The sequence below is a fragment of the Moschus berezovskii genome, chromosome 5, assembly GCF_049115385.1.
Source record: "Moschus berezovskii isolate FMDL1 chromosome 5, NW_MosBer_1.0, whole genome shotgun sequence".
Lineage (NCBI taxonomy): Eukaryota > Metazoa > Chordata > Mammalia > Artiodactyla > Moschidae > Moschus > Moschus berezovskii.
Window position 1 is genome coordinate 111177064 of NC_142464.1, and position 15367 is coordinate 111192430.

General features: G+C 38.1%; 1 protein-coding gene across 11 annotated transcripts in view; it reads left to right on the forward strand.

Moving 5' to 3' along the window:
* The window catches only part of PTPN13 (protein tyrosine phosphatase non-receptor type 13), a 236756-nt gene that overhangs the window by 179943 nt on the left and 41446 nt on the right, over window positions 1–15367 (forward strand). For 6 of the 11 annotated variants that reach the window (XM_088836450.1, XM_088836457.1, XM_088836456.1 and 3 more), the window contains 11 exons: window positions 120–266; window positions 1501–1594; window positions 2416–2501; window positions 3425–3578; window positions 4976–5190; window positions 5296–5394; window positions 9126–9490; window positions 10263–10446; window positions 12000–12158; window positions 13313–13484; window positions 13570–13780. In XM_088836450.1, the coding sequence (XP_088692576.1) occupies window positions 120–266; window positions 1501–1594; window positions 2416–2501; window positions 3425–3578; window positions 4976–5190; window positions 5296–5394; window positions 9126–9490; window positions 10263–10446; window positions 12000–12158; window positions 13313–13484; window positions 13570–13780 (1886 nt within the window). The remainder of the gene's footprint in view (window positions 1–119; window positions 267–1500; window positions 1595–2415; window positions 2502–3424; window positions 3579–4975; window positions 5191–5295; window positions 5395–9125; window positions 9491–10262; window positions 10447–11999; window positions 12159–13312; window positions 13485–13569; window positions 13781–15367) is intronic. The other 5 variants (XM_088836452.1, XM_088836453.1, XM_088836458.1 and 2 more) reach the window with 2 other exon arrangements.

Below are 15367 nucleotides of genomic sequence, written 5' to 3' on the forward strand. Positions count from 1 at the left end.
GTCTACTCTATCCTTTAATATCTTGCTTTTTCTTAATTTTTCAAAAAGAGAAAGACCTTCCATTAATAATTCAGTTTGACTCTAACAAGAAATGCTTTTGTTTGTTTTTCTTTGTTAAGGAATCTTCCTCCTCCATGAATACATCCAACAAAATGAATTTTAAAACTTTTCCTTCATCACCTCCTAAACCTGGAGATATCTTTGAGGTTGAACTGGCTAAAAATGATAACAGCTTGGGGATAAGTGTCACGGTACTGTTTGACAAGGTTTTCAAATGTTTTCTCTTCTCCATTTCCAGCAGCCTATCGTGTGCCAATTTATTACTTGAATTATTTTGCTTCAGAAGGGAAACTTGTCAAATATTTGCAAAATTTTAAGTTGTATTATATCTTAAGACTTTTTTAAAAAACTTATGTGTTCTAGTCACTTTTTCCTGTGGTTTAAAAGAAATTAAACAAAAAAAATAAAAGAAATTAGACAAATGCTATTTTCCCCCAGAGATTTCATACTTGTTTAATCTGAACACAAGACTTGAAAAATATAAAATTGAGAAGTATGTCTTGTATATACTTGGCAGCTTCTACATCAGCATGGAATAATTTAAACCTACATAATAAATAATTAAAATCTAATATATATTTATATGCCCTTCACTTCATAATACATCTTGGCATGTAAATATGATTAGTAGATTAATATTAGAAGTTCCCAAAAATATATATAATACTTTTAAAGGAGTTAAAATATGAGCATAGGCTATTTGATGAAACTGCTTTAGAATTCTATTAATATACTATACCCTAAAGTGTAACATTATCATTTATATTTGAAGGATGTTGTTTGTTATGAAAAGCCATTTAGAAATAAGGTAGAAATAGCACTCTTAACGTATAAAGATCCAAAAGAAAACCTAATTTTCTATCAGTCCTCAATACTGTAACCCTTCTTATCTTGTCCATAACTTCTTTAGAATTTTATTATCTTCCTACTGTGAAGGGAAATAAAAGCTGAATATCCACAAGAGATGGAGCATCTCATCTCTTCCGTAGCACAGCTTCTGTACCAAAACCTTTTTAAAATGAAAAGAAAATTTTCCATTCACTCATGAGATTTGTTTTCAGATTAGCAAATATGATCTGAAGTATATTACTCCACATGCTGTTTATTTCTGACAGCTGTATTCTCACACTAATATTGTATAGCTGGATTTTGCTTGCCGTCTGTGCCTAATGCATGATATAAACTTCTAAAAGGAAGAGCACCCCATCATCCAGGCGGAGATCTGGCATGTCGTTATTTTCTGAATAAAGAATGTTTCTAAAATGTAGCTGCTTTCACATTTGGAAAACTTACTAGAAATATTCTTGGGTATTGAAGTAATTACATGTGCTAATGTGATGCTGCTGCTTTGGCTGATGAATGCTTTGTAGGTCTGAGACCTGAAAGACGGAGTGCAACATTTTTCATGTGACAAAACGTTATTTGTCTTTTTACACTTAGGGAGGTGTGAATACCAGTGTCAGACATGGTGGCATTTATGTGAAAGCCGTTATTCCCAAGGGAGCAGCAGAGTCTGATGGCAGAATTCACAAAGGTAGAGTGTTTGTGGGTATGGGAGTTACATAAGGATTATCATGTCAACAAATAAGAAATTGGAAAGTTGATGAAGATCTTCTAATTATTCATAATATAAAATAAGAACATATTAAGATTACAACATGAAAAGCTCCTTGATATGATTCCAAAAACTCTTATTTCCAGCTTATCCTCTATGCTGTGCTTAGTCGCTCAGTCGTTTCTGACTCTTGGCAACCCCATGGACTGTAACCCACCAGGCTTCTCTATTCATGGGGATTCTTCAGGCCAGAATACTGGAGTGGGTTGCCTTGGCCTCCTCCAAAGGATCTTCCTAACCCCGGGATCAAACCCAGATCTCAGGCACTGCAGGCAGATTCTTTACCATCTGAGCTACCAGGAAAGCCCATCCTCTGTATAGTATCAAAAAATATCTTGTTTTAGTTCATGCTTTGTATTTTTTAAGAAGCAAATTTCCAGAGAATTAGAAAGGGGTAGTGCCCTTATAAAAACAACGACATCTGCATTTCTAATAAGAACTAACTAGGTTAGTTCCCTTCCATCTCTCTGCGTTTATAGCTCAGTGTGTCATTTTTTTCATAATTAACATTGATTTTGTAGTATATATAATATCCAGTTTGAAAGTATACCTAAGATTAGCTGTAGAATAGAGAAAGGAATCAAGTACATGTTAAAGAAACTCTGTGACAGACTTTTGTCCAGAATTTGTCTGTCTCTCCTCGAGCAAATTACTGTAAAACAAGACCTTAAGTTATTAAAGAGCATGTAGAATCCTTATTTTTTGACTTGCTTCTTTCATCATTACTGCCTAATTTATAGGCGATCGTGTCCTCGCTGTCAATGGAGTTAGTCTCGAAGGGGCTACCCACAAGCAAGCTGTGGAAACACTGAGAAATACAGGGCAGGTAAGAGATCACTATACCAGCCTTTTCTAGATATCTCGGAAGAACATAATAATGTGTGAATAATACCAATTTCACTGAGATCTCCAAATTTATTAGTCAAGAAACAAAGCCTGATTAATGTAAACATGCTCATATTTTTTTCCTTCCAAATTGGGAAGCAAGTATTATGACAAGGATTTTTATTGTGGAAGCAGGCTTTCTATATCACGTTTAGTCCTAATATCACCAGAGATCTGCCAGGAGGAAGGGGAGAGATTGCCTTAATATTTTTTTTCCATAAACATCTACAAATACCTAGTGGTTTTCACTTCCAGGTATCCTTCAGCCCAAAGGATAAATTCATGTTGTTCTAATACATTTTTAGGTCAAGAAGTTTACCAAATTACTTATAATGATCTTTATATTATTAGGATAATAATGATTTTTTCCCATCTTTAATTGGAAGATAATTGCTTTACAATATTGTGTTGGCTTCTGCCATGCACCATCATGAATCAGTCACAAGTGTACATGTGTCCCCTCCCTGCTGAACCTCCCTTCCACCTCCCAGCCCATCCCACCCCTCTAGATTGTCGCAGAGCTCTGTGTTAAGCTCCCTGTGCCCATACAGCAGCTTCCCAATGACTATCTGATTTTATTTTAGTATCTGAATTTTCTAAAATGTATTTATATTGTTTTTATAATAGAATTTTTTTCTAATCATTTATCTTCTTTATACAGAAAATAATAAAAACAACTTGAGTTTTGACATTTTTAGTCCCTTGCTTTTGTCTGTCTGTTTTTTCCTCCCTCTTCTTGTGTTGGTAGACCAGAGAGTTACTTTAAATGATTTTATACCACCAACTGTACAAAGTCCTGAAAATTTATTTGCTTTCTTATATAACTTTCTTCTTAGTTAATAAGGCACTCTTCTATTTATACAGGTGGTTCATCTGTTGTTAGAAAAAGGACAGTCTCCAGCATCCAAAGAACATGTCCCCCAGTATACCCTCTCAGATCCAGACACCCAAGGTCAAGCCCCAGAAAAAATGATCAAGAAAATGACTCATGTCAAAGACTACAGCTTTGTTACTGAAGGTTAGACCTTGGGAGGCTGTCATCTCACCTTAAACTTATTCCTGGATTATTCAAAATTTGATTTTTACATGTCAGATCATAATTCATACTGGGTCTCTTGATTCTTGTCAAGTATAAATAATAACCTGATGTAGCACTATACTGAATTTGGTGGGGAGAGGCGGGGGAACCGCGCATAGTTGTAGCTCTTGAAGTCTGAAAGGCTTTGACTAATGAAATCAGGCACAAAACAAATTGTGGTCATTTAATGGTGCCTAAAATAGTTGTAAAATTCAAAATAAAATTTGTAAGAGAAAAAAATAAATATAATTACTGAGAATGACTTCAAACCCATATGAAACCTTGACTCTTACATTTTCTATATATCTGTTTGATTTTATGAACTTGTGAGGCTAACTCTGAATAGAAATTCATTAACAGTTCCCAGAAACTTGTTTTCCTTACAAACTTTTCCAGCTAACTGGCAGTAAAATTGGACATGCCACTAACTCGTAATGAAAAAAGGAAATCAAGACTAATGTAGTGAGTTTTTCATAAGGTTAAATGTATTCATAATACAGAAGTACTCTTCATTCTGAGTTTATCTGTCTTGCTTTTGATGGGTATGAATGTCCTTTACTTTATAAATGGTGGTGGTGGTACATAAGCATTGTTTTGTCTTTATTTTAGATTTTTCTTTGCTTATACAACTTTCAGCAATTCTGAATTAGTCCCCAAAATAAGAAGAAAATATTAGCCCAACCTGTATCATCTTTGCTGTTTATGAAAATAAGATTAGCATGTCCACTTAATCTTACTGCTTTCTGTTCTTCCATTATTTCTTTCATTAGTATGTCTTTAAATATATTTCTTCATGCTTTCCTGGTTATTATTCTTTTAATTTCTTCTGTTGATGAGAATTTTATCATCATGCCTTAACAGTTTTACTGAATTAAATTATGTCTCACCTAAATATTAGGTCACCTATCCACTTCCCCATAACCCTTCTCTGTCATTTGTTGTGTTCTTCTTACCATATCTGTCCCATTTATGCCTGAATTTCTTCCACTGTCTCCTTTCTTGGATTTTTCCCTCTTTTTCTCTGTCATTCTGCAGTTTTATAAAACATGGAATTAAGACATAGTTTCCTTTTTAGAACCTTTTTTTCAGAACCCACTTTTCTAATCAGGCAGCCTGTTAGTTCATGCAGCTCAGTTCAATAAGTTAAATTTTCTTAATAACAGAGTGTGAAATAGGATTTGAATATAGAATAAGAGTGCAATAAGTGCACATAAAGCTGTGAATATGGTGGAAATGGGCTTTTAAAAAATGTATTCAAAAGTATATATGTTTATACATGCATATATAGAGAGAGCCTGTTAAGAATATTTACTTTTTTTTTATACCTTTTTTTCCAGAGAATACATTTGAGGTGAAATTGCTGAAAAATAGCTCAGGCCTAGGATTCAGTTTTTCTCGAGAGGATAATGTTATACCCGAGCAAATGAACACCAGCATAGTAAGGGTTAAAAAGCTCTTTCCTGGACAGCCGGCTGCAGAAAGTGGACAAATTGATGTGGGAGATGTTATCTTGAAAGTGAATGGAGCCTCTTTGAAAGGACTGTCTCAACAGGTGAGCCCCCAGCATGTGGAGTGCAGCATTTTTAATCAGACAGATCGGCCTTTCAGAATGAAATGGTTTAACCGTGTCTTCATTTCTCATTCATGGTTCCACCAGGAGGTCATATCTGCTCTCAGGGGAACGTCTCCAGAAGTATCCTTGCTCCTCTGTAGACCTCCACCTGGGGTGCTACCAGAAATTGACCCTGCACTTTCGGTGAGACTAAGGAAAAGTACTTTACACTATTATAGAATGTCAACAGAGTGACTAACTCAGTTGTAGTGGTTTCATTGTTGATTGATCTCCTGGGTTTCATCCTAATTAATTCTTTAGCTAGGAGTGTTATCTTACGTGGGTCACATAACCTGTGAGTATATTCGATGTTTGTAATATAAAGTAATTCACTTTCTCTTCTCTCCCTTCTGATTCTAGGATTTGGGGAATTTATTTGCCAAACATAAGTAGAAAAAGACGTAAAATATTGGTTACAAAAACCTTTTGTCCATTTCTTCATTGAATCAAATTTTAAAATATAATCCTCATTCTGAGTTAGTTTAGATGAAAATGAGAATTATTTAAGATTATTTTTCCCTTAATTTTTAATACTGGGAATCACAGAGTAGGCAATATGTTTGTCCATTTCACTCTCTTGTGTGAAGGAATAGCTAAAAGACCCAAAATCTATTTTGATGATTATTTATAAATTGTATACTGGTAGTTAGGAACCCACAAACTGGTCATAGCAAATACCCTCTTCCAACAACACAAGAGAATACTCTACACATGGATATCACCAGATGGTCAACACCAAAATCAGACTGATTATATTCCTTGCAGCCAAAGATGGAGAAGCTGTATACAGTTAGCAAAAACAAGACCAGGAGCTGACTGTGGCTCAGATCATGAACTCCTTATTGCCAAATTCAGACTTAAATTGAAGAAAGTAGGGAAAACCACTAGACCATTCAGATATGACCTAAATAAAATCCCTTATGATTATACAGTGGAAGTGAGAAATAGATTTAAGGGACTAGATCTGATACATAGAGTGCCTGATGAACTCTGGACGGAGGTTTGTGACATTGTACAGGAGACAGGGACCAAGACCATCCCCATGGAAAAGAATGCAAAAAAGCAAAATGGCTGTCTGAGGAGGCCTTACAAATAGCTGTGAAAAGAAGAGAAGCGAAAAGCAAAGGAGGAAAGGAAAGATATAAGCATCTGAATGCAGAGTTCCAAAGAATAGCAAGGAGAGATAAGAAAGCCTTCCTCAGAGATCAATGCAAAGAAATAGAGGAAAACAACAGAATAGGAAAAAAAGAGATATCTTCAAGAAAATTAGAGATACCAAGGGAACATTTCATGCAAAGATGGGCTCGATAAAGGACAGAAATGGTATGGACCTAACAGAAGCAGGAGATATTAAGAAGAGGTGGCAAGAATACACAGAAGAACTGTACAAAAAAGATCTTCGCGACCAAGATAGTCACGATGGCATGATCACTCACCTGGAGCCAGATATCTGGGAATGTGAAGTCAAGTGGGCCTCAAAGAGCATCACTATGAACAAAGCTAGTAGAGGTGATGGAATTCCAGCTGAGCTATTTCAAATCCTGAAAGATGATGCTGTGAAAGTGCTGGACTCAATATGCCAGCAAATTTGGAAAACTCAGCAGTGGCCACAGGACTGGAAAAGGTCAGTCTTCATTCCAATCCCAAAGAAAGGCAATGCCAAAGAATGCTCAAACTACCGCACAATTGCACTCATCTCACACGCTAGTAAAGTCATGCTCAAAATTCTCCAAGCCAGGCTTCAGCAATATGTGAACCATGAACTCCCAGATGTTCAAGCAGGTTTTAGAAAAGGCAGAGGCACCAGAGATCAAATTGCCAACATCCTCTGGATCATGAAGAAAGCAAGAGAGTTCCAGTAAAACATCTATTTCTGCTTCATTGACTATGCCAAAACCTTTGATTGTGTGGATCACAACAAACTGTGGAAAATTCTGAAAGAGATGGGAATACCAGACTACCTGATCTGCCTCTTGAGAAACCTGTATGCAGGTCAGGAAGCAACAGTTAGAACTGGACATGGAACAACAGACTGGTTCTAAATAGGAAAAGGAGTACGTCAAGGTTGTATATTGTCACCCTGCTTATTTAACTTCTATGCAGAGTTCATCATGAGGAACGCTGGGTTGGAAGAAGCACAAGCTGGAATCAAGATTGCCGGGAGAAATATCAATAACCTCAGATATGCAGATGACAGCACCCTTACGGCAGAAAGTGAAGAGGAACTAAAAAGCCTCTTGATGAAAGTGAAAGAGGAGAGTGAAAAGGTTGGCTTGAAGCTCAACATTCTGAAAGCAAAGATCATGGCATCTGGTCCCATCACTTCATGGGAAATAGATGGGGAAACAGTGTCAGACTTTATTTTTGGGGGCTCCAAAATCACTGCAGATGCTGATTGAAGCCATGAAATTAAAAGACACTTGCTCCTTGGAAGGAAAGTTATGACCAACCTAGATAGCATATTAAAAAGCAGAGACATTACTTTGCCAACCAAGGTCCATCTAGTCAAGGCTATGGTTTTTCCCGTGGTCTTGTATGGATGTGAGAGTTGGACTGTGAAGAAAGCTGATCACTGAAGAATTGATGCTTTTGAACTGTGGTGCTGGAGAAGACTCTTGAGAGTCCCTTGGACTGCAAGGAGATCCAACCAGTCCATTCTAAAGGAGATCAATCCTGGGTGTTCATTGGAAGGACTGATGCTAAAGCTGAAACTGCAATACTTTGGCCACCTCATGCGATGAGTTGACTCACTGGAAAAGACTCTGATGCTAGGAGGGATTGGGGGCCAGAGGAGACGGGGACGACGGAGAGTGAGGTGGCTGGATGGCATCACCAACTCGATGGACATGAGTTTGAGTGAACTCCGGGAGTTGATGATGGACAGGGTGGCCTGGCGTCCTGTGATTCATGGTGTCGCAAAGAGTTGGACACGACTGAGCGACTGAACTGAACTGAACTGACATAAGTGAATAACAATCTAATTGAAAGCCTTTGTCCTGTCTACTTCAAATAGTGTTCCATTACCAATGAACGTGATCACTGGGCGTCAAAGACAGCAGTGTCTGGCCCCAGAAACTTAAATCTTATACTGGGGAGAAGGAGGGAGTATTATAAAGACATTAACAGGGAACTAACATTTCTGTAAGGTGCATTGTCAATAGCATTTTAAGAGATGACATTGGTTTTGGTCATCAGATAGGAAGAACTGAGAAATTCTCTCAGTTCTTGAGTATATAAATTGATACAATCTTTCTGGAAAGCAATCTGGAAATATTTAACAAGGCCTTTAAAAACATCTTATATTCTGAATATAGAAAATTCTATTTCTGTTACAGAAAATTGCAAGGAAATAATGAGAAACTCAGATGAAAACCTACATACAAATATGTTATAGATTTCTATTAATAGTGAAAAGCTAGAAAGAAATCTGTATCCAATAAAAAGCTGTAGCCAGTTGTAAGATTATTATACAGTTTATGCAGTTGTTTGCAAAGCATGTTTAAGGATCTCAGAGAATACTCACCGTAGAAACCTAAATTTTGAAAGCAAGATACAAAGTACATTATATGATATATGTATGTGTGTATATATATATGTATAATATATACATTATATTATGTGTATATATATATGTATAATATATACATTATATTATATGTATATAAAGATACTTTATATGCTATGACTGTAATTCTGAATGAAAGTAAAAGTTGTACCATATGATTATTTTTCTCTAATGAGCATAAATTACTTTTATCAAAAAATTGAGTGTTTTAACAGGAAGTACTGATGTTTAATTTGTTCATTTTTACCTAAATGAAAATATAAGTCAATATAAGTTGTCACCCTGATCTTGTTAAATGTGTCTGTTACAGACCCCCTTGCACTCTCCAGCACAAGTACCTCTGAACAACAGCAAAGACCATCCTCAGACAGCGTGTGCGAAGCAAGGCACCAGCTCAGATGAAAATGAGATGTCTGACAAAAACAGGAAACCATGCACGTCCCCATCCAGGAGAGACAGTTACAGTGACAGCAGCGAGAGTGGAGAAGATGACTTAGCGAAAGCTCCAGCAAAGATACCAAACATGAGCTGGAGTTCAGCTTTGCATCAGACTCTAAGCAACATGATGGCACAGGCACAAAGTCATCACGACACACGCAGGAGTCAGGAAGAGCCCATTTGTACCATGTTTTACTATCCTGAGAAAACACCTAATAAGCCAGAACATGAGGGCAGGTATTGTCAATATTGGGCTTCCCTGGTAGCTCAGCTGATAAAGAATCTGCCTGCAATGCAGGAGACCCCGGTTCAATTCCTGGGTCGGGAAGATCCTGTGGAGAAGGGTTAGGCTACCCACTCCAGTATTCTTGGGTTTCTCTGGTGGCTCCATCGATAAAGAATCCGCCTGCAATGCGGGAGACCTGGGTTTGATCCCTGGGTTGGGAAGATCCCCTGGAGAAGGGCATGGCAACCCACCCCAGTATTCTTGCCTGGAGAATCCCATAGACAGAGGAGCCTGGCTACAGTCAAGGGGTCGCAGAGTCGGACACAGCTCAGCGACTTTCACTTTCTTTCACTTTGCGTATATTCAGGTCCAACTGTATTTGTTCAAGTTTTTTATTGTTTGCTTTTTTTTCCTGTGGTGTCATCCAAAATAACTACAAGAGTAAGGCTCTCTATTTCTTCTTTTTTCTTATTATGTTGAAACACACATTAGGCTTCTGATAACATTAGCTTCAGCCTCAGCTCCAAAATTAACAACTGGGAATCAAAAATATATTTATTTAACTTTTCTCACTGATTTGTGCAGCTTAAAGAGATAGACAGAGAATAAAAATCAGTAATATTAGCATATAACAGACGTGAAATAAATTCATGGTCCAGATTCAGACTAAAAATGATCTCACTAAAAAGCAGATGTAAATGTTAAGCGTTTTCTATCTGTGGTACAAACTTACTATATTGGCATTGCAGTGTGTTTGAAAATAGTCTCACTTTGTCTCTGTAGTAACCCTCCTTCCCCTCGACCACTGGATGTAACTCCTGGGCAGAGCTGTCAATCTCAATCAGAATCTGTTCCCATAAATGCAATGGATAAATATCATACGCATCACACTTCTGAACCAACTAGACAAGAAAGCTTGACATCTTTGAAAAATGACTTGGAAAACCACCTTGAAGACTTTGAACTGGTGAGTTATTTACTTTATATGAAGAACATTCTCTATTTTCTCAAGTAAAATGTAGTTATACACAGCTTCCCTTTAAGGAGTTGCTGTCTTTTAGAGCTGCCTCATATCTATGCTCAGTACATAGACAACATATTTGGTGTGTTTCTCTGCTAAGAATTCAGGGAAATTTCAGACAAAAAGACCTGGGTACATGTCCTGACTCTCCCAGTGATTTTGTGCAATTTGGCAAATGCTATGAATGAATTACTTAATTCTTCTGAGTTTTAGTAGTTTTAGCTGTAAAATGGGACTTGTAACCTCACGGTATTGTGGTAAGGATTAAATGAAACAACATATGTTGAGCACCTAGCCCAGTACCTATTATTATTTCCCAAACTCTGACGAGTTGCCCATTTACTTTTTAATCAAGTTTGAATGTAATTTTATTCTCTTCCACACTGTTTTGTGGGTGCCTAAATAGAATCCTTTTAATTGTATTAGGAGGACTGCAATGCTGTGATTCATGGAGTCACAAAGAGTTGGACACGACTGAGCGACTGAACTGAACTGAATAACCCTAGAACTTCTAAACCTACAAATTCAGTTTGGAAACCACATTTCTAATAAAAATAATATCCCTTCGAAATAAACAGTGATAGCACAGTCATCTGAAGAAAAAGAGAATCTGATTTCTGTCATTCTGTCTGACCACTTGGAGTTTTTAATTTGTGTTTCAAATGAAAAAGAGTGAAAAAAATTTGTTTGGAAAAAAAAATTTATGAAGTCGAAATTTTTTGGTAGTTCCAATTTTTGATAAATATAGTAATTTTTTAATTTGAAAAAAAGAATGATATCCTTAACACTGATTCAAAGTCACCCTTTTAATACGTTTTTTTGGTTATGTAAGTAATAAATACTCATTATAGAAAAGTTAGAAAACAAATAAAATGATTAAAACCACCTATCATCTCACCAGTCAAAACCCATAAACACTTTAATCTTTCCAGGCACTTTGTTTCCCTGTAATTGTGTGTGTGTGTGTGTGTGTAGCATCTACATCTTCAGTTTCATTCTCAACAGTAGAGTGAAAATAACCTTTGGATGATTTCCTTAGAAATTGTCATCACGCCTATAAGCCCTAAGCAACTCTTGTGCCTCAGTTGAAATCTTAAAGAAAAATTTTTCCTACAGCTAACTACATCAAGTTGTGATATTTAATCACGCAGACTTCACGTTTTTACCCAAGAAAAACTTTCTTCTGTTGCTCTTGGCATGGCTGTTTGTTCTTGTTTATTCTGAAAATATAAGAATTGAAGCTTGAGTAAGTTCTGGGTCAGCTATCTCCAGATAAGCACATAATGTTGAGTTTAAACCCAACTTTTATTTTACATTGGCAGGCAGGAAGTTGGAGGGGTACCTTCTGTCTAGAACTGGACATACGTACCTACCTTCTTTACTTGGGCAGGTTAAGCAACCTTTTAAGGTTTAGTTTTCTCCTGTGTTAATCAATGGAAAGAATAGTTGTCTTTCTCTTTGTCTGTACAGCAAAATAGAATCCCTGTTTCTTTCCTTAGGAGGTAGAACTCCTGATTACCCTAAATAAGTCGGAAAAAGGAAGCCTGGGCTTCACAGTAACCAAAGGCAATCAGAGCATTGGTTGTTATGTTCATGATGTCATTCAGGATCCAGCCAAAAGTGATGGGAGGCTGAGACCTGGGGACCGGCTCATCAAGGTAAGACATTCAAGCAAACTGTGTTTGTGCCAATGTGGCTAGACAGGCGGTGCTAGTGGTAAAGAACCCACCTGCCAGTGCTGGGGATGCGCGTTTGATCCCTGGGTGGGCAAGAGCCCCTGGAGCAGGGCATGGCAACCCACTCCAGTATTCTTGCCTGGAGAGTCCCATGGACACAGGAGCCTGATGGGCTACAGTCCATAGGGTCTCAAAGAGTAGGACACAATTGACGTGACTGAGTATTGCAGCATGGCCAGAGATTAAATCAGTGCTGCAGAAAGGAAAACCAAGAAGGTCGAGTTGATATAATGCTCCATTTCTGTTTGGTTTATGCTTTCCTTCTCCACCTGTTAAAGGCCTTTATACAGTCATGGGCTTCCCTTGTGGCTTAGCTGGTAAAGAATCTGCCTGCAATGCGGGAGACCTAGTTCAATCCCTGGGTTGGGAAGATCCCCTGGGGAAGGAAAAGGCTACCCACTCCAGTATTCTGGCCTGGAGAATTCCATGGACTGTCTAGTCCATGGGGTTGCAAAGAGTTGGACACGACTGAGCATCTTTCACTCACTGTATAGTCATAGTTTGGAAAGACTTTAAATAAGCAATCCTGAGTCTCAGAAAGAGAAAGCTGCTTAAATTGCTCTAAGAATAAATTTTCTGTATTAACAAAGTAATAACATCTGTATTAGCAATAGTAATAGCATCATTATTTCACTTATAATTACTTGGTCGTTCTGCTCATGATTTCCACAGTAAACTAGAGACTAGACTTTCTTTTTGGCTGCACTAGGGTCTTCGTTCCAGCGCATGGCGGGTTTTGCTTGGTGCAGTGTGCAGGCTTCTCATGTTATGGCATGTGGGCTTCTTCTCATTGCGGTGTGCAACTTCTCTAGTTGCAGTGCATGGACTTCATTGCCCTGTGGCGTGTGGGATCTTAGTACCCCCACCAGGGATCAAACCCGTGTCCCCTACATTGCAAGGCAGATTCTTAACCACTGGACCACCAGGGAAGTGTCCCTAGAGACCACTCTTCATTGTGAATTTCCTACTGGCTAAAATAGATTATATGAAAAGTTAGAGAAATGACTGTATTTTGTCGGCAACTCCTGTGTTTCCAAAAACTGTAATCACACTTTGACCCTTTCTCTTTTCTGTAGGTTAATGACACAGATGTTACAAACATGACTCACACAGATGCAGTGAACCTACTCCGAGCTGCGCCCAGGACAGTCAGATTAGTTCTTGGCCGAGTTCTGGAATTACCCAGGATGCCCGTGCTGCCTCATTTGCTACCTGATATCACATTTACATGCAACAAAGAGGAGTTAGGTAATGCAAATTCAAGCTTTGGGCAGTGTGACTTTTCTTGGATAGATTAAGCCTAAGGAAACAAATATTTTTCTATTTCCTGAAGGTTTTTCCTTATCTGGAGGTCGTGACAGCCTTCATCAAGTGGTGTATATTAGTGATATCAATCCAAGGTCAATCGCAGCCACAGAGGGTAATCTCCAGCTCTTAGACATCATCCACTATGTGAACGGAGTCAGCACACAAGGAATGACTCTGGAGGAAGCTAAGAGAACATTAGACATGTCACTTCCTTCGGTGGTACTGAAAGCTACAAGGTACTCCACAGTTATTCATGGATTTTTTGTGTGCGCACATGCATTTCAGGCCATTAGATTCAAAGATACTCCTGAATTAGTAATTCACAGACTAAATGGATGGGGAATTAGTAAAGATTACGTGTTTCCTTCATGGTAGTCAAATGGCTGTGTCAGTTTCGTGACTCATGTGCATCCCACACTGTCCAGACCAATCTTCAGACAAGTCTCACTGATCATGGTAGTAAAGCAAGGACTGTATGCCGATTACCTTAGACCTAAATTCAGGCGAGTCCTGATGAGGCAAAGGAATGAGAATATATTGGCTGACCTGGCGAGTCCTGGCCGATTCCCAGAGCTGGAACACAGTCTGTCCTCCCAGAACCTCATGTCTACAACCAATGAGGCATAGATTGTCGCATCCACTATACCTCCTGACCGTTTCCCATTGTAAGAAATGCTAATAGCAACTTTTCTTTCACTTAATAATGGAAATAAATTTTTTTTAATGTATGTGTTAGTTTTCCTGCTATCAAATGACTACAAATTTAGTGGGTTAAACCAGTATAAGTTAATTATCTTAACAGTTCTGGAAGCCAGAAATATAAAACAGTCTCATTGGGTTAAAAATCGAAGTGTTAGCAGAGATGCATCCCTTCCGAAGGAGAAGATCATCTCCTTGCCTTTTCCTCCTTTTAGACATTGGCCATCTTTCTTGGCTCATAGCCCTAAGTCACCTTTAAAGCCAGTGATCACAGCGCCCTTGGTCATCGTATCTGTCTGACTCTGACATTCCTACCTTCCTGTTTAACTTATAAGGACCCTTGTGATTACATGAGATAATCCAGGATAATCTCTTCGTCTGTAAATCTCACTCACTCCTGCAAAATTTACTCACTCCTGCAAAATTCCTTTTGCCATGCAAGATAACATATTCAAAAGTTCTGGGGATTATAATGCAGACATCTTTTGAGCCATTACTCTGCCTTCCACAAGGACATGAACCCAAATTTTTTAATTACAGTCTTATATTACATAAAAGAAAACTTCACATTTGTGTCTGTGACACAGGGTGGACTTTACATAGTATGTATGCCACCATATAGGAACAGTTAATAAATCACTTGCTCATAAGCCTATTTCTCCTTCTGAACCTTTAAGTTCAATTGTATACTTTTCCACTTGAACATAATTCCTGACCAGTTTCCCTCAATATTTCTAAAAATTTGATTGCTTACAATTATTTTTCATAAATATAGCTGAATGTTAATTAGTGGAGGAGAGACGTGGTCAGAGAACCTAGGAAAATGGTTTTCTGATTCTACTAACCATAGGTCTAGAATTTTTTCCCTCCAAATTACTAGAGCATCTCTTGAAAAAGAAAGTGGAAGTGTTGGTCATTCTGTCGTGTCCAACTCTTTGTGACCCCATTGACTGACTGTAGCCTGCCAGACTCCTCTATCCACAGAATTCTCCAGGCAAGAATGCTGGAGTGGGTTGCCATTTCCTGCTCCAAGGGATCTTCCCAACCCAGGGATCAAACCCAGGTCTCCCCCATTGCAGATAGATTCTTTACCATCTGTGCCACCAGAACATCCCTTTCCCCAC